At 41.4% G+C, this 24,063-nt stretch overlaps 1 protein-coding gene across 1 annotated transcript in view; it reads left to right on the top strand.

The window, feature by feature from the left end:
* Nucleotides 1-21,274, top strand: part of CMYA5 (cardiomyopathy associated 5) — a 45,926-nt gene extending 24,652 nt beyond the window's left edge. Inside the window, exons 6-13 of the mRNA XM_039709751.1 lie at nucleotides 966-1,087; nucleotides 5,011-5,160; nucleotides 6,081-6,227; nucleotides 9,591-9,735; nucleotides 17,715-17,848; nucleotides 18,613-18,712; nucleotides 19,666-19,842; nucleotides 20,686-21,274. Of these exons, the coding sequence (XP_039565685.1) occupies nucleotides 966-1,087; nucleotides 5,011-5,160; nucleotides 6,081-6,227; nucleotides 9,591-9,735; nucleotides 17,715-17,848; nucleotides 18,613-18,712; nucleotides 19,666-19,842; nucleotides 20,686-20,938 (1,228 nt within the window). The 3' untranslated portion in view covers nucleotides 20,939-21,274. The remainder of the gene's footprint in view (nucleotides 1-965; nucleotides 1,088-5,010; nucleotides 5,161-6,080; nucleotides 6,228-9,590; nucleotides 9,736-17,714; nucleotides 17,849-18,612; nucleotides 18,713-19,665; nucleotides 19,843-20,685) is intronic.
* The last annotated feature ends 2,789 nt before the right edge of the window (nucleotides 21,275-24,063 follow it).

The following is a 24,063-nucleotide window of genomic DNA, read 5'->3' as shown; positions in this document are numbered from 1 at the left end:
TTACAACCCCAGGAGAGCGATCTGAAGAGAATGTGCCAAACACCCCTTCAAGGCTTCTATAAATTTCCAGAATTAGAACTATAAATCTGGATTCACCTGTTGCAAGTCAAACTGTCTGGACATGTATCTGCATTTAGTTTATTGCATAAGATCAGAACAGGTAAAATGAGACAAAACAATTTTCCAAGGCTTTCTGTCCACTTATCTTTACTTTTTTACTTAACACAATAAAGTTTATTCTGCTTGGTGCATGGGCTTGGTTATTACTTTAGTTTGATAATACCTGTCTACATAAAATAGGTTAAGAACAAGTCCATTTAACAATGCATGTTTTTCTAAAGTGTATTTTACATTTGTTGTACTTTGTCAAAATTATGCACAATTAACTACTTCAGTGACTGAAATAAAATGAAGGGGAGAAATATAAAATTCAGATGCCTTGAAAAAAAGAACTACTTCCATTTTCTTGAGTTTGCCTCTGTCCCAGGGTTAAAAATTTTCACTTTTTTTTTTGCATATAATGAACCCAGCAAAAACAGGCTAATTAAGTGGAATCTATCTTCCCTCTCATGTTTTTTAGCTGGTCACAAGCAGCTGCTTTATATTACATCTCTGGAGTCAGCTGCTGTAGTTAGCTCTAAGGTTTGTAACCTTTAACGGCACTGCATTAGCAAGCCCAAACCCCTGTGTTCTTGAGAGTCTTGCTGAGAGCTTCCACATATTCACATTCTCTTGGATTAAGTGTAAACAGACCATAAGCGCTCTCCCTGTGCTCCTGATTCAAAACTGTAGTATGGGGTAAATGTTCAAAATCAGGGAGAGAGCTTCTCCTCGTATGCTGTCCTCAAGTTCCCAGGAAGTATTCAAAGAAGCATATGTTCTGTGGTCTTTACTTCTGGCCTTTGGAAAACTATGCTATACCACAAAGAATTTGCATGGACATATATGTGTTTTCTTCCAATTAGGTTACTTTCTGCAATGGATACCACTGTCTCTTTAGAGAAGGTGCCCAGTGCTTTTTCACTGTTTGAGCACTTTGCAGACAGTCCAGGACAAAGCAACCAACACTCCTTACAACATGTGGCTGGTAAGAAACTCCGGATATTGTCTTCACAAAAGCTAACATTTTGGCAATACTTTGGAAATTTCAGGAAGCTAAAAATAGAATATATGAGAAGCGTAGATTTGCAAACCATGTAATTAGCAATCAGAGTTGAATGTAAAATGAAGTTTAATTGTGCACAAGTGTTTGGCTTATAGTAGGTACAGTAAGATGAGCAAGAGGGAGAAGTGCTAAACTGGGGGATTCTTGCATCATTTAGACATCTGTACCTCAGACAAGCTGAAAGTCTTGATCTCTAAATCTCCCAAGGCTAAAGAAGTTGCTTTTCCTTGCATGCAGAGATAGAAGAAGCAATCAAAGGGTCTCCTGAACTCTCTTCCTCTGAGGGTGGCAGTCCCAGAATGCTTGTTGTGGGAATGAGAGCAGGGGGCTGTTTGATGGCTGAGTTCCCTGGACTTGTCATGGGTGAATGGAGGCACCTGAAATTCCCAAGGGATGTGAAAGGGAAAGTCATTAATTACAGCTCTGCTGGGGACGGTGGTAGTAAAAGTTGCACATGAGAAAGAGGTTTACTTATCCCTGTCTGATATTTCATGTCCTTTAAAAAGCCTGACTGGGTTTTCTGCTCTGCCTGTATATATAGGTATCTTATCTAGATCTATCAGCTGAACAGCTGTCAACAAAGATCTTCTCAGCACCATTTTGTGGATTCATTTTCTTCATAATGGGACCCCACTCCAGGGTTTCTTTTTCAAGAGAACAGTGGTTTAGGGATCTCATATCTCACTGTCATGCTTTGTGCCCTCCCATTCATCGTCACATGTGCCACTGCCATCATAGTCATTCCCTGGACTGTGAAGGGAAGCCCCTTTCTCATGTGTTTGGTCCCTGAGCACTGAAACTAGAGCTTTAGATTCCTTAAGTTACTTTGTTCACTGGCTGAATTTTCAAGACTAATGGGACATTGGAGAAGTGCCCACCTTGTGCTGACTCTCTGGTGTCTAATAAGGGCTGAGAGTAGCAGTGTCAGTATGGGGAGACTGTCTCTCTCCTCCACACCACTGCTTTTATTAGACTTGGAGAAACTCAAATATATCTGAGATGTTAATGTCCTTGTCAGATGTGTATGAGTTTGCCTGTGGCATTTGAAGCTTCTCTGGTGAAGCTGGACAGGCATTGTGTATGCAGCATTATCTCAGTGTCATTGTTTTAGGAAGTCAGACAAAAAGACCATTTTTGTAACTCGCTCTGCCAGTTAACTTGCTGGTGTAAATGTGCTGTGTTTCTTGGCTTAGTTCCTAAACCTCCTCTTGCAGTCCCATGGGTGCGGTCGTTCATTTCTCCTAGGCTGCTGCCTGCTGGCAGGGTCATACAGGAGAACAGAGCCACATACTTATTTTTTCCACAAGCCACTCCAGCATTTACTTCCCTAAACTGCTGAAGTCTGCTTTCTGGGTTAGTTTGCCTTGGCTACTGAATTTGCTGGCTACAGACCAGTTTGCTTTGACAAGCTGCAAATTAATAATTGTCCATAGTAAGAGATCTTCAAAGCTCCTTATTCTTTATGCTTACTTAATATCTAACATACTTAATTTTCTGTCTTCACTTTTACTGCAAAGTATTTTGACTGCTATAATGATTTTTACTTTGGCAAGCAGTAGATGTAAAAATTGATGTGTTTTTGCTCATTTGTTTGATAGTTTGTTTTTTCAAGGTTACAACCTTCCTGAAGGAAAACAGTTACATGTATACATGAAACTTGATTTGGAATTGAATGGCTATGAATTTATCACATACTGGGGACCATTTTCAGACACTTGGAATTTTATTTGACTGAAGCCATATGATGAAATGCATGTGATTGTGCCAGGTTTCTTCAGTCCATGTCTTTTCCTTCAGAAAGAATCATGTTTTACAGAACAATTTCATAGAACATTATTTTCACCACTTCAGAAATATCTTCCTTCAAAATGCCCTCCATTTCCAAATTTTCCATATCTACTAATGAAAAGCCCTTTTCCCTCAAATTCTTCCTCCTTTCATGTAATCCATTTCCACTCGTAAATGTATTAGCATGAAAAAAAAACCCTTGCAGCATGCTGATGAACATAGGGGAACCCAGGTTCTGCCTCAGAATAGAAGAGTGGGAATAATTTAAAAAAATTTTTTTTTTCCAAAGCCCACTGCAAGTCCTGGCCTTTTGTACTGGAAGGCAAAGACCTTTGCTGATAGTAACAAGTTCCAAATAGAGTCACAGAGGAATGTATCTGCGCTCCTTCAAGTACACAATACCAAGGAAATATTGTTTCTCATTACACTGGAAAACACACGGATTACATGATGGAAAACTTCCTTACACCACAGGACCTCAATGAAAACTGAACTGATGAAAACACATGCCACTTTTCTGTTGAAAAATACCATGTAGCCAAACTCATATTGCAAATAGATCATTTTTTTAAATTAAAATTCATTTAAAAGGGACCACTTAAAAGAGGATAATGCATAAATGTTCTGTTTCTGAAGAGAATAGTTCGCTCCTTGTTTTGAAATTGCTTCCTATCAAATTGTTTCATATTATGCAAAAGGAAATTAGAAATCAAATGTTTCTTAGTATTGCTGAACTGAATTTTGATCTATGATTTTTTTCAGAAGTTTCATTCAGTAAACTAGCTTCTGTTCAGATCTGGCATAATAATAGATCTTGCAACTCTGGGGTTTCTGTGATCAAAAATAGTGGTTTCTAGGCAACTTCATGGGGAAAAAAATGGTTTCCCCACCATGTCCACTGAAAGGAAGTATTTTCCTAAAGATGATAAATTTCTTAATTGCCAGCTCTAGATGCAGTCAAAAGACAAAATGAGGATTGTTTTTAGCAATAAGAAGGATAATTTTTTTTTCAATGGGAAGCAGATGTAATGCTACTGTACTGGTAGCTCTCTGTATAAATCATAAGGAAACAGCCAGCATCTGCATTTGCCTTGTTCATGCCACAGGGGATTATCATCATTACTGTGGAGATAACTGAAAGGAAAACTAAAGCTTTCTGCTGAAATTCTAAGAGAATTCATGAAATATGGAAATTTACTGGGTGAAGAAATAGAACCATGTATTTTCGTTCCCTGCAATCATTTTAACAATTATCATCTTTTGGGGCTTTTTGCTTCTTTCTTTGCCCTCCCTCTCTTCTATGACATAATCACAGAGGCGAACAATATCTCATCTGGGGCTGGATCTGTGTCAATCAGGAGACAAAAGTTTGTGTGAAAGCTGGGGAGTCTTGGAAATCTTTGAAGCACTTGTGAAGAATGATCCTGGTAGCCCGATGGGGTTTCGGTGCTTTGGCAGAGTTCAGCTTCACCTGCAAACCAAGGATTCTCAGTCCCCTGTGCCTGTGGGGAAATGACCATGGCAGAAAGGAGTACCAAGCTGTGCCTGTGCAGTAGGAGCCCACCCCAGAGCAGGGGTGAACCCCAGAGTGTGGGGAGCCTCCTGCTCCCCAGTGCAGTCAGAGCCTTCTCTGCCTGAAGCACATCCCTGCTACTGTCAGTGGCACCGAGACGCTGCATGGATCCCCTCCTGGTGTGGCAGGTCCTTTCCACTGCCCACGTTTCCAGGATCAGTACACATATCATTGTGGAGGAGGGTATAGGCACACACTTTGTGCTGGGTTTGGGTGGTCCCAGTACTAGGACTGCATCTTATTTTGTCCACACTTGTGAGGGAAATAGGGGGATTCCAATGCTGAGCAGATACTTTTTTCTGTTCCTAGTTTATGAGGATCTGTTGCTCTAAGACTGCACCAGTATTCTGTATTTCCTACTATATTTGCTCTCTGGAAATATGCAACCTGAGTGACAATAAGCAATTGGGCTGACTCATGAATTTGTAGGTAATTTGGCTGAAAACGCAGGAGCATGTATAACCATGGGAAACTTTCCTCTCAGTCCCGCAGACACCGACTGTCATACCTCAGGAGCCAAACTCAGCCACCAGTACCTCCATTGCCGTCTACTGGGCTGTGAATGATGGGGACACCATTGACTGCTTCCAGGTCTACTGTACAGAGGAGCTGCAAGCCAGCAAAGATGCAGGGGGTGCGTAAGGTCTTGCTATTTCTGCCCTGGCCTGGGGTAAGCGGATGGGAGGATGAGCTGCAGAGGAGTGCCCAGGACATGGGAAGAACAATGGCTGTGAAAACATCATGTATAAAACCAAAGATAGGCAATGGTGGGGGAGATCGTGAGGAAGATGCTGGTTCTTCTCCTCCCCTTTGTCTCCACAAATGCAAGATAACATCATGCTCTGTAAAGTCAAGAGCAGTTTTCACCTGTTGAAGTGCCTTTTCCTTAAGAGGCCTGACACCAGAGAGGATGTGTCCATGCTGCCCCATTGTTACTCATAGGGTCTGCAGACAGAGCTCCCAAGAGGAGAGGTTTCATTATGTTTTTAGGACCCTGCATGTGCTTCAGAAATATGTCTTCCTTGAAAAAGCATTAGGAGGCATTTCCACATGTAGGCAGAAATTTTTTTCAAAATATTTCAAACATTAAAATTAAAGTTTAATAAAGGGAATTGAAATGCTCATTTGTTAAAAAGCTCAAAGCAGACCAGGCTCTGCACAAATCCATGTATGCATATACATGCAGGCTAAAGGATGTTAACGGCTTTTTGTAATATGTAATTTATACCTAAGTGCTATATAGTTCATTATGAGGAATTGTTTCTACAGAGTGGTGACACCAGGGTTGGTGACTGCTGGTTGCACGTCCCAAACTTGCAGTCCAGTAGGACTGAGGGCAATAATCTCCACTTGCCATGAATGGCATTTGTGTACTCTTAACTCAAGGGTGTGTCAAAAGCTTTCTGTCAGTCAGAGTGAAATATGGAGACCTTAACTAGTAATAATTTGTGGATCTTCTTCAATTGACTGTTTTTAATATGCTATTTGAAAGGCTTAGTTGTAAGCCTTAGCAGTGCAACAAGTGTGAGGTCCTGTGCATGTGTGTCCTCCTAGCCTTAGTGGAAGAGTACAGAGTGACAGTGAAAGAGAGCCACTGCATTCTGGAGGACCTGGAGCCAGATCGCTGCTACAGTGTGTGGGTCATGGCTGTGAATGGCACAGGCTGCAGTCTACCCAGTGATAAAGCCATTTTTAAAACAGGTATGTACATTTTTTGTCATTTGATTATTACAAGTTTCAGGTCTTTAGACTAATTTAGTCCACAGTGTTACTGACACAGAAGAAACTGCTTCATTTTGCCCATCTGGCAGATAGCAGGCAGTTCATGGTCATTGCTCTGTTTGCTAAGAGATAGTGGCATAATGGCTCCTGAGAGGAAACTTGAAGGCATTCAAATTTGAAGGCGTTTCCAGTGTTGGACCACACGGTTGAGGCATCAGGGCAGCACACTACGTGTTTATCTTCTGAGTGCGTTGCACTGCTCCATGGAAGCTCTGGGAAAGCCATCTGGCTGCTCCCTGCTGCTGCTTCCTCTCCTGCCCACAGTGGAGGAGATGGCTGCAGCTGCATGTTTGCCTCCCTCCCATTCACCTGAATACATCTATGTTGCATTGATTTAAAGTATTAATTTTTCAAGGGAAGGACTGCTTTACTGAGGTTACATGCTGTGTCTTGCTCAGTGGGACACAAACCTCAGGTGTGCCTGAGAGGCTCTGCTGCTGTTTAAGTAGTATAAATTGAGATGAGTAACTAGATGAGTATTGCTTATGAGCTTCATTTGACTGATTAAGTTTTCTAAGCATTAATTTCTTTAATAATTTGTATTGACAAAACTATTGCTTCTTGAATTGCAAGCAAGGAGAAGCATCCTTGTCTTTGAGGCCCTCCTGTCAGACAATTTTTTCAGTGCTGCAGGATAAAAACAATTACTCCATTCCTGAAGTCACCAATAGAGGCAAGGATTTCTAACAATTTCATAGCAAAAAATGCTGTTCCACACTGAGCTTCTTGTTGAAATTACTTGGCAGCAGCCACAGTTTCAAGCCTTTTGCTTAATCTACTAGACTTCACATGTGTTGGTAATTCTCCCCGATACTTAATTTGTGATTTATATTTTAACAAAGGTTATTTTCCAGAGAACTCAAAGGAGAAATTCAAAATTTTGGCCACAGCAATACAACTGTGAACATAGTGCAGACTTTCTGCCAAATGCACATATAATTATGAGTTACTGCTAGCTAATAAATCATAATTTTAAAAGGGGGTTTTCACTCTTCTGAAACCATTATTTTTAAGAAGTCTCTTTGTCTTTTGATGTCAGGCTTACCATACTTTTTTTTTTCCCCTAAAAACTGAATCGTTCTAAGAAAAGTTAATTTATATCAGTCTTTAATGGCTTCCTTCAGCCCGTTTCTTTAAGAAAACAAATAAACTGGGTAAAATGTGCACTTATTAAACACCTTCCCTCAAAGCTCAGCTGAACTGTGTGCATGAGGGAGATAGAGTGCTTGAGCCCCAGATGGACTTCTGGGGACGCTGCTAAGGACAGGCTGATGCAAAATTGCTGCATCTTTTCAACACCGAAGGCAGAAAGATGAGCACCAGTAATGGAGGCCAGTCCTTCAGTGGGAGTCCAGCTGCTTTGATACAAAGATAAATTTTAATTCTTCAAGTAGCCCAATAAACTCAGCAGCAAGAATGTAGAGTTTATTTTTAGTAATTCAGATTAAAAGAGAAATAATTTGCTGATATATGCAGTTTTAGGAATATACACCTTAATAGCTGAATAAAGTTGAGACTCTTCCAGTTGTTGGGAATGCTCTCAAAATTTCTCTGTTGGCACTGCACCCATGGAAGTGTCAGTGTAGCCTGGAGAGTTGTGGGGAATGCAGTTAGATGCTGTTGTAGCATCCCCCCAGAACCCCCTGACTCTTGCTCCTCCACCTCTCAGACTCAGCTTGTCCTTCCCTCCACTGAGGAACATTCTGTTTTCAAACAGTATTTTCTGTGAGGGGATGATGCTCGAGGGAAGAAGCATCCCTCTATCCCCCTGACCCCTCCCCACAACTGATCTCCTGGTGATCTCTCCTTGCAGTCCTAAAGACACAGAAGTGGACACACCTTCTGCTGTTGCTCAAAACCTGCGTGATTTTCACCCTGTTGGCTCTTTGCCTCTTATGCAATCACTTACATGAGTTCCAGAATATTACAATAAAATTAGATTATGTATTCTAGCTGCAGTTAATTTTTTTACAAAACCTCAGAAGCACAGTAACAGCTTTTTCTTCAGCTACTCTTTAGACAGATACTTTCAAATTACAGTAAAAAAGTTTAATGTCTTGTGACATGCTTTTTACACATACATACATGGAGGTATCTGTGTAAGCTACTGAATGCAGGCATTAGGGGATTCAGCTGTTAATTTTTCTTTCTTTAGCAAGGATGCATTTAGAAACAGACAATAATCAAATTTACCAAGAGAGATCTATCGCTAAGGAATCTACAAAGAGGTATTACCAGATGATGGTCTATCCCACAAATGCATTGTTCTGCTAAACATGCATATTAGCTCTTTCTGTAGTAAAACATAAGTAAATCTTAACCTAAACTGCTAACCTCCTGATTTTCACTAAACAAGGAAACTGTTTAATATTTGTGGGTATTTTTCTTTTTTTTCTAGTAAAAGCAAACCATTTTTCTTTAAAAAAACAGAATGCACCTGGAATGTTTCCTGGAATGTAGTTTTATTCACTTATCTTGTCATAAAATCATCTAGTCCCTACTTTTGTCTTAGGCTTCCTATTTGGAACCCCAAAAGAAAAAATAATTATTTTTTTTTTAAATTAGTACCCTTTATTTTAGAATTGGCATTAGGACTGTTTATGTGAGTTTCACAACAGGTTGTAAGGTGTTTTCCAATGCTATTTCCCATAATGGGAAAAAACAAGAGAACACAACTGATCCATTTTCAGCCTATAGCGTGGAATGTGCCATTTCACACAATAGCTTTTGATTACTTGCAGCTAGTGCATTATTTTATATTCCCTTTTCTATATTGCAGTTGGGCCTGTAGCTCTTAAACAGAATCTCTAAAAAGGAGAAATTACAGGACAGAATTTTAGCATTGCAAAAATAATGAAGACATAATTAAACAGAAAGTCAGCATCTCCCTGTCATTTTTGCAGCAGCGCATTTTTTCCTGGTGCAGGGACTGCTGAGGACAGGATTGAGATGATGCTGAGAGCTGTAGGCAGTGCTGCTCCGTGCTCTGCTCCTTGCAGGTTGGCAGAAATGAGGAAACATTGCTTGAGGAAAAGCAATTTACCATTCTAAGGATGTGGCAAGTGCACAACTATTCACAATGACTTTCCCAGCGTGATTTTATTGTTTGTTTTCCCTGTAATGTAGCCCTCTGCCATTCAAAGACAAACAAGCAAAAGATCACTGCTGGATTGGCAAAAATCTATCGCGTGGGTTTTCACGGAGGTGACTGTTCCTTCCCTTCCAAAGATGCCCCTCGGGCACCCTCCTCGCAGCACAGCTAACATGTCCTTGTGTCCCCAGCACCCGCTGTGCCCACCATCAAGGCAGAGGACTGCACCGTGTGCTGGGACACAGCCACCGTCCGCTGGCGCGCCGCATCCCCGTCGGCCGAGTCCTTTATCCTGGAGTACTGCCGGCAGCACTCGCCGGAAGGAGAAGGCCTCAGGTCAGTCCGCGCCGCTGAGGGGCGGCTGCTGAGCGCCGTGCTGCAGGCCGCGGCTCCTTACGCTGGAGATGATTCTGCCTGCAGCCGCGCAAGGAAGAAATCTGCTTCTGTGTGCTGAGAAATTTAAGGGGCAGGCACTAATCTGTGCAATTAGGCTGAGACATAAAAATGCTTCCTTTTCGTTCTGCTTAACCGGACAATCCCTTTGATCTGGGGCCAAAAGGGCGGAGATGATGCGCTGTCTGCCGAAGTTTCGGGGCTGCGCGGGGCAGGGCAGGGCAGGGCAGCTCCACGGGAAGGCCAGTGATGGAGGAGCATGGGCAGTGTGCTCTTCCCTTTGTGGAGAGCCAGACGGACGTCATCTCTGGGCGTAGCAAGGGTGATACGGGTGTCTCAGTAATACTGGTGACCCATCTGTGTTGTCTAGCCTCACAACGCACCGCTGAGCTCGGTGCTGCCTGGCTGTGCAGGCCTGCCACAAAGCTCAAAGAGTAGATTTGAAATTCAGGGTAGTGGCTGTTTGTGCCACACCTTCTCTGCTTTGCCCTATGCTAAGCTGTGCTGCATGGAGGAGAGGACAAGGAGGGATGTTGGCCCCCTGAGCTGGGTAACTGCGGAAATGCAGGGAAAATTGTTGGAGAATCGTAGAATCTTAGAATAGGCTTGGTTGGGAGAGACCTTAAAGATCATCTAGTTCCAACCCCTCAGCTGTAGGCAGGGAATTATGTGGTGGTCTGCATGTCCTTAGGGCTTGGGAGTCTTTGTTTTGCCTTATAAAAACAGTGACAATATTCCAGCAAAATACAGCTGCACAGGTCTCAGAAGTTTTGTAGAGAGGGGTGACTTGCCATACAGAGCCCTGTGGAAGAGCCTCAGCCCAGCTGAGGTTGTCTTTTTCACTTCCTGAGAAGCTTGATTAGGGTCTTCACCTATGAGCTAGTTCACATGGACATAATGAAGATGGGGTAGACAGGGAAGAGCTCCTTGAAGAGGAGGGAAGGGCTTCATGCCCTGCAGTCAAAATTAGTTAAGTGGACTGAAGCATTCTTAGCTTTGTAGGAGAAAAGTATAACTGTGAAATTGTGAATGCCTTGCTCCTTACAAAAGTAGGCTGAAAACTGAAATTAAAAATTTCTGTGTGGGTGGGAGACTTTTTATCATGCAGTACCAGTGTGCTGCATTACTGCAATCAAGGAGAGGTCTCGCCCAGTTCTCCTTCTTGAAGAGGCTTGCTGTGTTTCGTACCTATTTTGTGAGGCCATCAGGTCCCTGTCAACCTGCCAAAGTCACTGTTGGTCAAAGATAATGGAGCTGCTGCTGAAACATATGCTGGTTGTTTGTCCTCAAGTTTCTGTGCTGTTATTGAAATTGACTTTTTTTTCTCAAAACTAAACCAAAAACTGTGCTGATTTCTGCAATCCATGAGCAAGGTGTTGGTAACACCAAGTGTTTGCTTGTGTGGTGATAAATGTGGCAAAAAAGGTTCCAGAACAGGCCCCTTTGCTTTCTCAAGTGACCTTGTGTTAAATCTAACGTGTTTATAATTATTCTGAGTCACATTTGACTTTTTGGCCTCCCTGTCAGCAGAAGCTGGCCTTTAACTGAGACAAGTGTGAAAACTTTCCACAGGACAAAATAATGAATTTTCTCAGAATTGCTATAGCTTAAAATTCTCTATTTGTAGAAGGGCTTTGACCTCTTTTTGTATGTCAAAGACAGTGTTTTATCACTTACTTTCCCTGAAAACAATTTCCCTCTTTTTTCCCCTAAATCTACCCCCTGGGAATAACCTGGAAATCTTCTGTAGTGTCACAAGTTGTTACAGCGATGGAGAAATTTATTTTAAAGATTTGTATTTAAGATTTTAGATAAAGTTGAGGTGGGGGGAAAGCCTGCTGGTAGGTGGAGAACTGCCTGAACTCGTATCCAAGGCCCCCAAAGGTGCAATTTAGAATTAGAAATTAACTTGAATAGAAGTCAATCAACTTGACTAGAAGCCAAGTACCTATATAAGGTAGAATAAAACTGATTCTATACACACCCAGAATATTGGTCTAAAATCTTGTAGAGTCTCCTGGGGGTTTTTGTGTTTTGTTTTTGGGGTTTTTTTTTCCTTGAAAGCTTGGAGTCTATCCTTCACAGGTTTCCTGAGCAACATGGGGGATCGACCAAATGTGGCGCCCTCTCACACACAGCCTGTGCCTTTTGTGCTAGCAGCAGCCCTGGAGCTAAGAAATTTCCCAGTCCCTGGGTGGGAGTTCAAACACATTTCTCAGCAACCCTAGAAGGTTCATTCAGTTGCTGCTGCAGGCACAGTGTGAAAGCAGAGGTCAGGGAAGAACACTCAAGAGAAGTTCAGGAGAAGGCAGCATGGTCCCATCCCCATCAGGCTGCTTTCACAGTTGTCATTCTGAAGGTTCACCCAAGGTAAAGGACACTGCCAAGGGAACAAAGAGTGAGAAAGGCCTTCATTGAACAGCTAGAGACGTCGTCTAAGTCAGCAGCATGTAAACTTCAGCATGCCACAGAATCACAGTGTGGCTGAGGCTGGAAGGGACCTTTGGAGATCACCTAGAGTAACCCCTGATCAAGCAGGGCCCCCTAGAGCCAGTTGCCCAGGAGGTTTTTAACTCCCAGAACATCCTTGGAGCAATCCCGGCTCCCCAGGGAGAGAATATGAACCACATCTGGAAATGAAACCTCACTAAAGTTTCCTTTCAAATACTGTCAAAAAACAAAACAAACCAAACAAACAAAAAACCCCACAAAACACCAATTGTGGGAAATACATTTGTAGAAGGCCCACACAGTATGCATCCATATGCAAACTTTGAGATAAGAAATGCTGACTTAGAAATGCTATGGAATAGGACAGATATTGTTGAGAGACAAATGGAACTAGAAAAAAGTTTCAAAAGATGGCCTTGCAAATAAGACTAGATACTTTGGAGAAATAGAACTATGAAAGCTGTATTGTGGTAGGACCCATGAGGGGTAGTTTTAGATGATTTGCTTTAAGGCATCTACAGCATAGTGTGGCAAAAAGCTGACAGGCCAAGAAACACTTGTATTGTGTTTACACAATGTACAAATGTACACAGTGTATTGTAATTAGGAAAGAATCGGCTTCTGATTGTGATGGCGGCGTGAATTATCACATCTGTAAGTCAGAATCATTTATCACATCACAAGGCGTCAATTATCACATCGCAGTCATGATGCATTTTCCCTCCCTTCCACAGTCTCACCCTTCTCATGAGACTGAAAATGGAATAAAAGTTTTAAAACGCCTCTCAGTTGCCCCATGTCTAAGTCAAGAAAAAGGTATTATCCAACACCCAACCAACCAAAACATACAAAAAAACCAACCAAGCAACCAAAAAATCTCCACCCAAATCTACATTTTCCCTTCTCCTTTCTGTCTTCTTGCCAGCTTGTCACCTGAGGGGCATAATTTCATATAAAATCACCTTAAATCTTCCACGAAAATGAGTCCCTGGCCTGCTGCAGTGGTTTTAAAGCTCTTTCCCAGGTTTAATATTTTTTCCAGAATCTTTATGAGTGACGCTTTGAAATGTTTCTTTCACTTTCAAGAGCTCTGCTATTTTCTTACTGTTCAGCCTCTTTGTGTTGAGAAGTCAATGGAGTTGTGGGTGGAAGATGGAAAGCTGTGAGAAATGTAGTCCAGGGATTAGGTATGTAGGCAGTTCAGATGGAAAGCCTGTGTCACATCTTGAGAAATTCGTAAGACTCAGGGAGGCAGAAATAAGTGCAGTATGTGGTGAGCTTGTGAAAGTGGAAGTTACTGAATGTCATCCTCTTTGACAGTGCAAGACCAGCACTTCTAGGGAATGAAATTTTTAGGTTCCTTATGAAGCAAGTCTAATGCTGGAACAAAAGGAGCAAGTCTCCCTCCTCTTTCATTGCCCACATGGTAGTCATGGTAGCTCAGGAAACAGGGTGTTGGAAACGCAGAGCCTTCCTTCTCTCTAACTCTTGCCAATTGCAGATAGCAGCAAGCAGGGGGTGTTTTGGTGACCTAATCCCAAACAGCCTGAGCTGGGACAGAGGAGAGAAGAGGAAAGGAGGCATGTGGCACAGCTGGGAGCAAACTCAGAGCTATTTGCTCTTTATTTTTAGCTTCAAGAGCCTTTTTCCACTCATGGTGCACCCTTTCTGTATGCTTCCACATGTATCTTGAGAAGCTTGCATACTTTCACCCTAACTCCATATCAGTGATAGCAGCACAGCTCTGGAGGTACTGTTTCAGTGGGATCTTGGGGGTGGGAATGACAATTATAGCACAGAGGGTGTTGTGAATCACTGCAAGGCATATCGTTTGCTGGGTTCAGGCAATATTAAAAAATATCCCCTAGATGTTGTTTCCTTTAAATAAATAAGGATGCTGATGAGAAAAATGAGCATGAAAACACAGTATCAGATGTCTCTAAAACCAGAGAAATCACAGATTTAACATAAAACTGCTACTATAATATTCCTTGGCAAGTTAAAGGTGAAGGAACATGCAAGTCCTTTTTGTTCTGCTTTAAATAGCGTGTACCTGATATTTGAAGAGTGGATTTTCAGTCTTACAGATTCATCTTACAATGGGAGAGATTGGAAGGAGATACTTAAAATATTTAACTTTGAATGCTTCTTGACTTTCTGTGCACTAATTTCTGTATCAACAATACCAAGAAATTGAGAGGACAGTGCAAGTAAGATAACATTTAATCTAAAGACCAGGATGCCTCACACTTTGATAACAACATTATTACATCTCAAATCATCTCTAAAGTGGGCAGGTGTATATAAAGTAGAAACTATCTGACATTAGAAGTGTTGTAGGTGGATTTCTTTTTCTTTCAAAATTACAGTTCGCTACTTAAGGTGAGCTTGAGGAAGATCCATCTGCAATGCTTGTTACAAGAAATCAGAAATGAAACAGCCTTCCACCAACACAGTCAGGATGCATTTTCCCTCGCCTTCTCCTACACATAACCTGTATGCTGTAAGCTATGCACTAATCATACCTTCTCCTCATCCTTGCTTTTGTGGAGTCAATTAAAGCATGATAAACTACTGTGATTGCTGGGGACCCCTCAGTTCGCTCTGCCCCTTCACCCTACCCTGACAGGAGAGGCAACAGACAACAAGACCTATTTCTTCTTTGCATGCAGCTTCTTTTGCTCTTGGATCTGGCTCAGAATGTAGCAAATGAAATTCCTTCTTGTCAGCATATTCTGTTTCATTAGTTGGCAGCAGCAGGACTGTTTTTAAGCCTTAATCATAGCTAAAATTGATGGGCTCTTATTCTTAGGCAGCTTAAAGCTGGCTGAAATAGATTACCAAGCAGATAATGCTTTCAAAAATTCTGATCACCGTTTTACTGTTCAGATCTGCTTGAAGTCAAGATTTTTCTGTCTCACTATTATGACTGAAAAGCAGCATGCTATTGCCCTCTGATTTAAACATGCATCCAAATTCTGATTTGGTGAATTTAGTATTTGTAAGAGACCAAAGTCTGAATTTCGATTGCTGATCCTATTCTGAAAATGACTGGATCAAACATGTTTTCTACACTTCAGATTATGAATACCCCAAGTCTACTCATTATACCACAATGTAACTATCTAATTGGATTTAGAATTGATTTTGTGTTTTATTATTTAATCATCTGATAAATAGTACATAGTGAAAAAGAAGATCTCCTAATTTCTTTGGAAGGATACTGACTTACATGACATTTTCCAGAAGACAGAAGAAGGAGCCATGTACAGGGCATCACTGTGCTTAAGGCATGCTGATCTACATAGTGCTACAGACAGCTTTTAAGGAATAGCTTACCATATCCTCTTTTCATGTCATTTGTAACTCTGCTCAAAACTCCTCTCTGGTGGTCTGTGCTTCGGATTCACATCAAAGATGTCAGTGTGCTGCTTTTAAGGAACAGATTGAGTGAGCCTTGCCTAGGAAGCATGGACAAATTTCTTCAAAGCTTAGATGCCTACCTCTTTTCCCCTGCCTCTGCTTCTGTCCTTTCTCCCCTTTCATATTTGCCTTTCTCAGTTCCCATCTTTTAGTTTTCTTCAATCCATCTTTTTTTTTCTCATCCCCTATACTCAAGTCTAAAGAGGTTGTGTTCTCATCAGTGAATTCATCAGGTTACACCTCTTCCCTAAACCTTTCAGCCTGCTGTGTTGTCAGTGTCTAGCTGAAGTGGTCTTGTGGTCAGGGCCCTGGTGAGTCATGAGGGTGAAGCAAACTATGCAATTTCTGCCATTTGTCTTTACTACATTAGTTGCAGCATTAATGTAACACATTCCCTGAAAATAGTATAGTCTTGTGCTGATCATGCCAGAGCCCGAGACTCTCTGAAAGTCTTTTAAATTGAAGGACCAGATCCCAGAAGCAGCCAGTGCATTTTTCTCGAAGCTTTCAATTGCCCTTAATGACAACTGCCAGTGCAAAGTACCTGTCACAGACTAATAAGGATGACACACCAGTCTTTTCTGAAGATGCCATCCTCCTAGAAAGAGATCTCTGTGGTGTAAGCAGAAATCTGGTGTATTAAGAGCTGTGAGATTTTACCTTGATGTGATAAATGCAGCAGAAGCAGGCATGTGAAAAATCCCGATGGATGAGCACTGATTATTCGTCAGTTTGTAGTGCTCTCTGGTGGGATATGTGTGTAAAAACAGTAACCCCTAATGAATAGAATGATCTGATCTGACTGCAGACTCGCTTGCCTTACCTCCTCTGGGGTCACAGCAATTTATGCTGGAAAAAGTAATTTATTTAGTCTGTTTAGTCTAGCTTCTCACAGGGGCATTGCTTGCTACTGTGGAGGGAGATCATCGTGGGCTCCACTCTCCTGAGATGGAAGGGAAAGTGTCTTGCTCACTTTCCCATTGTGGAATTTAAATACTTGCCTTTTAGATTCCTAAAAGCATTTCTGGGAGGAAATTACCTACTTTATACAGATAAACAGTCTTTACCTGCAGACATACAATGCAGAGCATGTATATTGTCTGGCTTTGCTGTTATCATAAGAGGCACAAAAATGAGGAAAATCAAGATCCTTGAATCATGTGCAAGAGAATTTTTTAAGCCAATCTGCTGTCAGTGTTGAAAATAAAATGGCATCTTTCTAGCCCTCCAAAATGATTTCACTGATACTTAAAAGCACCTGTGAAGCAGATTTGAGTGGGTGCTGACTCCTGCTTTCTAGCAGTGTGTGAAGAAACCAGGGGTAGAGGATGTGAGGGCTGGAGTTCTTGAGGCACTGCACTGGGGACTGCAGTCGAAGCAAGGAACTGTGTGAAGGTAGTTCCTCTGCTCTGCCTCCTGCAAAACTGCCCTGTTAGAGTGCATGGTACCACAACAAAGACAGAGCCCAGGCTTAGCTGTTGAAGGATTTGTGAGAGAGGAGTTCCTAATAAGAAGTTAATCACCACTCTATGATGATTTTATGATGAAGAGCATGATTTCTGTGCTGCCTCAGATAGTGGTATCAATTCTTTTGGATTTGTAGCATGTTCCCAGATAGTAAAGCACAGGTGTATTCAGTGTCGTAACTAATTAATTAAAAGGTGGGTTTTTCCTTCAGAAACTTGCTCATTTTGTAAAGAAGAAGTAGACTTTTCACAGGAGACAGATGAGGATTTGACTCTGTGCTGCTTAAATTTTATGTGATGAATTATGCCACAAAACCAACATGAAGTGATCATTGCACCTAACGACTACACTGGGTGATAATTAAGATAAAGCAAAGACAATCCCTCAAGTGAAATGCTGAAGCTCCTACATAACCCAGTTGTTTGTGAAAACAATGTTTGTCTTTCTTATTTGGAGCTTCTGTATGGTGTTTGTTATTTCAGTAATAAATAATATGGTTAGGGAACTTAACTGTTGGCATAAAACAGTCTTCCCTGGTTTGGATACCTGCATACATTTTAATGTATCTTCAACATTTGCAGATCTTTTGCTGGTATAAAGAAACCTGAGCTGAAAGTATCCCTGGAGCCCAATGTGAACTATTTCTTCTACCTGAGGGCTGTCAACCCATTTGGGACAAGTGAACAAAGTGAAGCAGCTCTCATCTCAACTAAAGGTAGATCATAATTTCCTGATGTCGAAACAATGGGCTGGAAGGGCAAAGTAGCCAAACATTTTTCTTTAGAAATTATACCTGAAGTTCCCAATATGGTTGCTGACCAAGTTATTGAAGTTTTTATCTTGTTAACTCAAATTTATATTCCTGTTTTTCCTGCTTAAAATTAGCATAATCACGACTACTTCACTTGAAGTTTGTGTATTTATGTCCTGTGTAAAACTTGTGTGACCTCAGAAGCAAAAAATGTTGAATTCTGTCAGAGATGAAGTGATTAAGTATTCTCCAGGGATCTAAGTTTGCTTGAATCTGACAGAGCACAATCAAATAAAAGTTGTCATGACCCTAAAAAAAACCCCTCACAATTAAAACATAATGAAGTTTGAGTGGCAAGGAAGCATGCAAAGCAGTTTTAAAACTCTAAGATTTCCAGATAAATAATGTTATGTATGGTTCTTCCAAATCAGCCTGAAAATTCAAATTTGCTGTTTTGAAAAAAGCAATTGATTGAAAATTATTCAAACTTCTTACATACTCTAAAAGACCTCTTTATCACCTATCTGCATTTCTGAATACTAGACTGCTGTCTCAGTTTGGAAGACTCCTTGCATTTGCATCCAATTTTCTGTCACTCCTACCCACCAGCAGACACAACCCTGTCCAGCTGAGATAGCTGTAATTGTTGCTTAACATTTTACGATTCACCTCATGTTAATGTAGCCAGCCTCTCAGATCTGGTGTTTCTTTGTCATTAATTGTACCAGGAACTCGATTTCGCCTGCTGAGTGACACAGCACATCCTGCATTGCAAATCTCTTCTAATGCAACAGTGATCCACCTTCCTGAAAAAACCAAACTCACTGGGTGAGTACCAGTATGATGAGCAAAACCATCCTGTGGGGTTCAGGATGGATCCCTCACTTCAGTTTTTTGCCAATAGGCATCTTTCACACGACACTTACTTTTGTAGAACTTTTTGAATCATTTTGGTCATGCAGCCTCTGGACTTCATGCAATTGAACCCCACTTTCAAACACTGCGAAATCCCAGTACTAAGTCAGTGGTGGGATTGATGTACTCGGAAGAGTTCAGTGTCACACTAAGGAATGGCCAGGAAGTCAAAGGTAGTGGTACCTACTTGGACTGCTCGATTTGTTTCAACCCATGGTCACCACTTAATCCATCCAAGTCTCAAAGCAATTTTTTGCTACACTGAGAAGGTCAGCTTTGTGGGCTTAGTTTTTAATACTTTGTGGATAGAAGTAATCCATCTTCCATAGTTTGCTTCTCTCCTGAGGATATTATTGGTAGTGTTTTCCACAGTATTTGTGGCTTGGGAGAACTAGGAATTGCTCCTGGGATATGTTAACAAGATTGTACCAGGCTAGCTCTGTCCATTGAGAACATTGCAGTGGGGTGGACATACTGATATCAGTCCTAGGACAAGCACAGGTCCCCTTATATAACTTGCGCTATACTGATATGGCGTCTTAAAATGTGATGAGGAATTACTGGTTTAAGCACTTTTTGTTGCTGTTGCCACTGAATGTACACAATATGTTTGTACTGTGTATGTATAAAACCACCAGACTGTCTAGTTCAAACAAGCGTTCTAAATCTGAGGTCTTTTAGATAAGTCCATCTCAGTGCAAAGATGAAAAGACTCTCAGTTAAATCCTTCATAAAACCTTGCACTTGGAACAACAGAGTGCAATTAATTAGTAATTTTATGTGATGCTTCATGATTTGACTGAAAGAAATATCACAATATGGTTTGTATACCACCACACTTTACTGATTGCCTCTTCCACAAACAGGTTTCCTTCAGTCCTGGGTGAACTGCTGCCTGCTCAAGGGTGTCATTACTGGGAAATTGTTGTCTCTGCCTGCAGAAGCTACAGGATTGGGATTTGCTATGAGGCAGTAACACAGAGCAGTGTCCTGGGGTTGAGTGATACCTCCTGGTGCATGAGGTGCTGTCCTACACAAACCAGGTAAAGAGGATTCAGTCCGGTAGTTTGGGAAGTTACTACTCCTTCATGAAAATAAAGCTGGCCAGACACAAGAATCATGAAAGCGGAAAGGATTCTTCAGCTTCCTTTATGTAAATTTGAATAATAAGAAAAGACTATCTCCATAAGATCTTTAGACCTCCTCTCAGTTTAAAAAGTATAAAGCACCTTAAAAAATAAACTCAAAATAGATTATTTTAGCACCCTTTATCCAAACAGTGACTAAAACTTAAAGAACTAGTTTGTTACTGCTCATATCCCAATTTGCTTCACTAAACCCCAGCAAGGGTATTTATTTCAATAAATGCAGCCTTTTCAGAACCTACTTCCATTTGTAGGAGATGGCAAGACTTGATAGGGAATGTTTTCTCCTGCCTTGTCCTTCACAGCAATAGACCCCACCTGCCACTGTGTCAGGACTGCAGGGTGCTGGGGTAGTCTGTGGTAGCAGACCAGTGCCGGGCTGCTTGGAGGTTTGTAAGGCACCACCCTGCTACTTTGTAAAGCTGCTCTTGATCTAAACAAGTGTGCTTTTTTTAGTGTGAAATCATACAGATGTATGAACATTACTAGCTAAATGAAACATCTGAGAGGCTTTTTTTCCTATGAGTCCAAAGATGCCAAGTGAAAAGGCTTGTCAGGATGCCAGGCAGGGCTTGAAGTGATGCCACATTTGCTTTGCCTATGTACTGAGCAAAATGCTGCAGCCACGTGACAGGCTGCTGTATGCAGCCACCTGTTAATAGATTGGAATTGAGTTGCAGGTTATTTCTGGTAAATTGCTATGGGGAGGCTAATTGTATTCTCGTTTCCATTTTCCTGCAGCTTTCTTTACAGATTTCTTCACACTGGTGTGATGAGTGATGTCCATGTGACGGAGCACCTGGCCAGGATTGGCATCCTGTTGGATTATAGTAGTGGAAGGCTATTGTTCTTCAATGCAGAGAGAGGACTGGTGCTGTTTGCCATCAGACACAAATTCACTGATGCTGCTCACCCAGCCTTTGCCCTGGAGAAGGCAGGAGTGCTTACCCTGCGCACGGGAATGGAGCTACCAGAGTTTGTGAAGCAGAGCTAATCTCCTGCTTCACAGTTTCCAGAAAACTGGCAAATACAGCATCAGGGGATAGAAAGAGGAAGAGGTATGGCAGGAAGGGATAGGTAGTCTTCACTGATGAATGCTACACGCACAGCTCTCCTTCACATCATCAGCAATTGTAGTTTCTGCTCAGAGAGATAATCACCCTGAGCCTGGAAGAAAATTGACTCCTTCAGGTGGAGCATGCACCTAGTAATACACAGAGAAGTACTTCTAAGGGGATAAAGAAGTTTTGTTAGATACGATAGTGCTAGCTGTCTTTTTAAAGTTAATTATGAACCCGTGTATGAAATAAATGCATTTCTCACTGCAATACATGAAAGTCATTGCTTTATCATTTGCCAGGACAGCCAGAACCTGAATCCAAGATGATGTGCGTGGAAAATGTATAAAAATTTCAACAACCGAAACATGCTTCAGATTGATACACCCTGCGCCATTCTTTGCCAAATCTTTAATGCACAAATTAAGCAAAGTTGGTCATGTAGAGATCCTCACGTTTGCAAAATGAGGGAGTCCTAAGCTAGTTCTCTGTGTCAGCCATATTGAGTCTGAGTATGCTGCACCTACCTACCCTGCTCACAGCAGACTAACAGCTACCTGACTGTGTCAGTAAATACTGTACTTGTGAGTAGCTATTCAGTAACAAAGATACAAGGAAACTTGATAGTACTGGTAAAATTCTTCCCTTGTGTTTTCATCCTCAGTGTGTCAGATCAGTGGTTTTGATACTGAAAGGAAGATTGCTATGCAGGACCTTGTGGATCACTACTTTTCTGTCACTGCTTTCTACCTTTGCTCTTAGAAATTTGATGCTCCTAATTTCAGGTTTGTGTACATTTTCCTGCATCTGCCCTGCTCTTTACTGTTATCCACACTAGGACCAGCAACACGACAGTGAAGTGCAGTGTTTCAGGGCCACCAAACAGGCAGGCTAAAATTGGTTTATGTCTGCACAGGAATAGGATGCTGATTTTTCTCCTCAGCTTTTTCAAACCATTCCCTAAGCACTTCATATACATTGGTGCTATGGCTGTCTTCCTGCCTCTCGGGCTGAAGGTACAAATGCCAGTGGTGCTGAACTCCAGTGAGTGCTAAGGGAAATTAATCTTAAAGCAGGCAGGCAATATTTTCATGCTATGCCTGCTCTGGAGATTTCTGCCTCAGGAGACTGTTGCCAGACTCATTTTTGAGCTCAGCTGAAGAGCAGTACTCTGAATTAAGATGGGTTTCAGGAGTGTAATAGAGTTTGCAGCTGAAAAGAGGAGTTAAATGAATTACCATGAAGCTTCTGCTTCTTATGCTCAGAGTAGGTGCCTGCTGTTGGTTTATTTATGATTTAACACCACCAAGGCATGTGTTTTATGCTCCAGCCTGCTATATGCTTGTTGTCCCAGGAGAGCCACAATCCAGACTGTCATAGCAAGCTCAGGCAAGCCTGAGCTTGGTTAAGGCAACACACAGAGGATTCTGTGACCACTCATTTTAAGCTGGAGCTCTTACTGGCATTTCAATAAAACAGTGCCAGTTCTGAGTCCCTGTCAGGGAGAGAGTGGAATAAAATAGTGGGATTGTGCCGTGTTGGCTCAAGTGAGAGTTTTGTAGAGGTGTGGAGGATGGTGAGAAAAGGTCCAGGATTAACTGGGAAAGAAAGACAGAAAGGGTATTGGGGGTAGCATTACTCTGAAGGCTGAAGCGGAGGAGGCGACAGAAGGTAGGCTGGAAACTCACACAAAGCAGATGGTGATAAACTAAGACGCAGGTCAGTAGTGTCAGCAGGGTGTGTTCCTCAAGCTCCTGCAGCCAGTGAGCTCACCAAAGGTTTGACTACCTCCGGATCTTAATCTGGTTCTTAGAAGTAAGCCTCAAATGTCCCAGTATTGGGCTGATCTTACCTATGCCCTCCTCATCCTGATCACCCTGATCACTGCCATTCCAAAAGTGGGATTGCTTCATGGACACCAATGTTGACAAGGAGAGAGACAGTGATAAAAGGAGAACAAAATGACAGGAAATTATCTGAAGGTTTTTTCCATTGAAGACAAGAAGCAATTGCCTTGTCAAAGGCAACTATGTATTAGTAGTGATTAGTGATTTTAAAATGAAAAATTAAAGCTTTGTCTATTGCCAGACATTATCACTCAGGTACTACCACAGCACCTGAGCTTGGCAAAATGTTTTTATTGGAGGCATCTCATTCGTAGAAAGATTTGGTTAATTTTAAAAAAAATGGGTGTGTTCTTGATGAATTTTATATAAGGTCCACCTTTTCTATTGAGCAGTGTCCAAAAAATGTATTTACTGTTTATGTGAAAGCTGGGTAAGTTATTTTAAAAAGAAAGTGTCACTCAAAGAGCTTAAACAGTACTCATTTGAATGTCTAAATCTGGTCTGCTTTAAGCTATGCCAGATGAAGAAGTCCTGTTCAGAAAAATGGAACAAAGTGTGCACTAAATAGGAAACTATATACAAGTTAAGATTCAGAATAAAGAAAACATTCATATTAATGAAGAAAGCAGACCCTGAAAGCCATGGCTAAACTGCTAGGACTTGCAGTGTAGGGTGCAAACTCTGCTGCCCTTGGAAAGCTTAGAGGTACATCTGCTGTGATATTTTACTTTCCTGATGGGCAGGCACCAAGTTCAGGAACTTACTTTCCAGAAGGTGACTGTCCTTCAACATTTCAGTGTGCAGTGCAGTGAGACTTTGACATTTGTTGCTCTCTTTTTCCTGACCATTGTATCTTGTATACTAGAAGAAAAATGCAGAAAACTCCCAGTCACTATATTTTTGTTGTGCTTGATGAATTTAGCATTTAGAAATACCTCAAACCCAGAAAATAATGTCACTTAATTTGGCTGATAATCACTAAGACTTCATGAAAAGATTGAGAGTGTTGTGTCATGTCTGTACACAGTCTAGTCATCATTCTATGCTTAGAACAACATTTTAAGAGTTAAACAAACATCTTTAAAATAGTTCACCAATAATTTGGGGTTTATTTTCATTCTGAAGTACAAAAGCTGATGCCTAACAATGTAAGCATTGTTAAATAAATAATTGGACTGACCTGAAACACATTTCATTAGCAGGAACAATTTCCT

The sequence above is a fragment of the Passer montanus genome, unplaced genomic scaffold (genome assembly GCF_014805655.1).
Source record: "Passer montanus isolate IOZ18808 unplaced genomic scaffold, ASM1480565v1 scaffold22, whole genome shotgun sequence".
Taxonomy (NCBI): Eukaryota; Metazoa; Chordata; class Aves; order Passeriformes; family Passeridae; genus Passer; species Passer montanus.
This window is presented reverse-complemented; position numbering and strand designations above follow the sequence as displayed.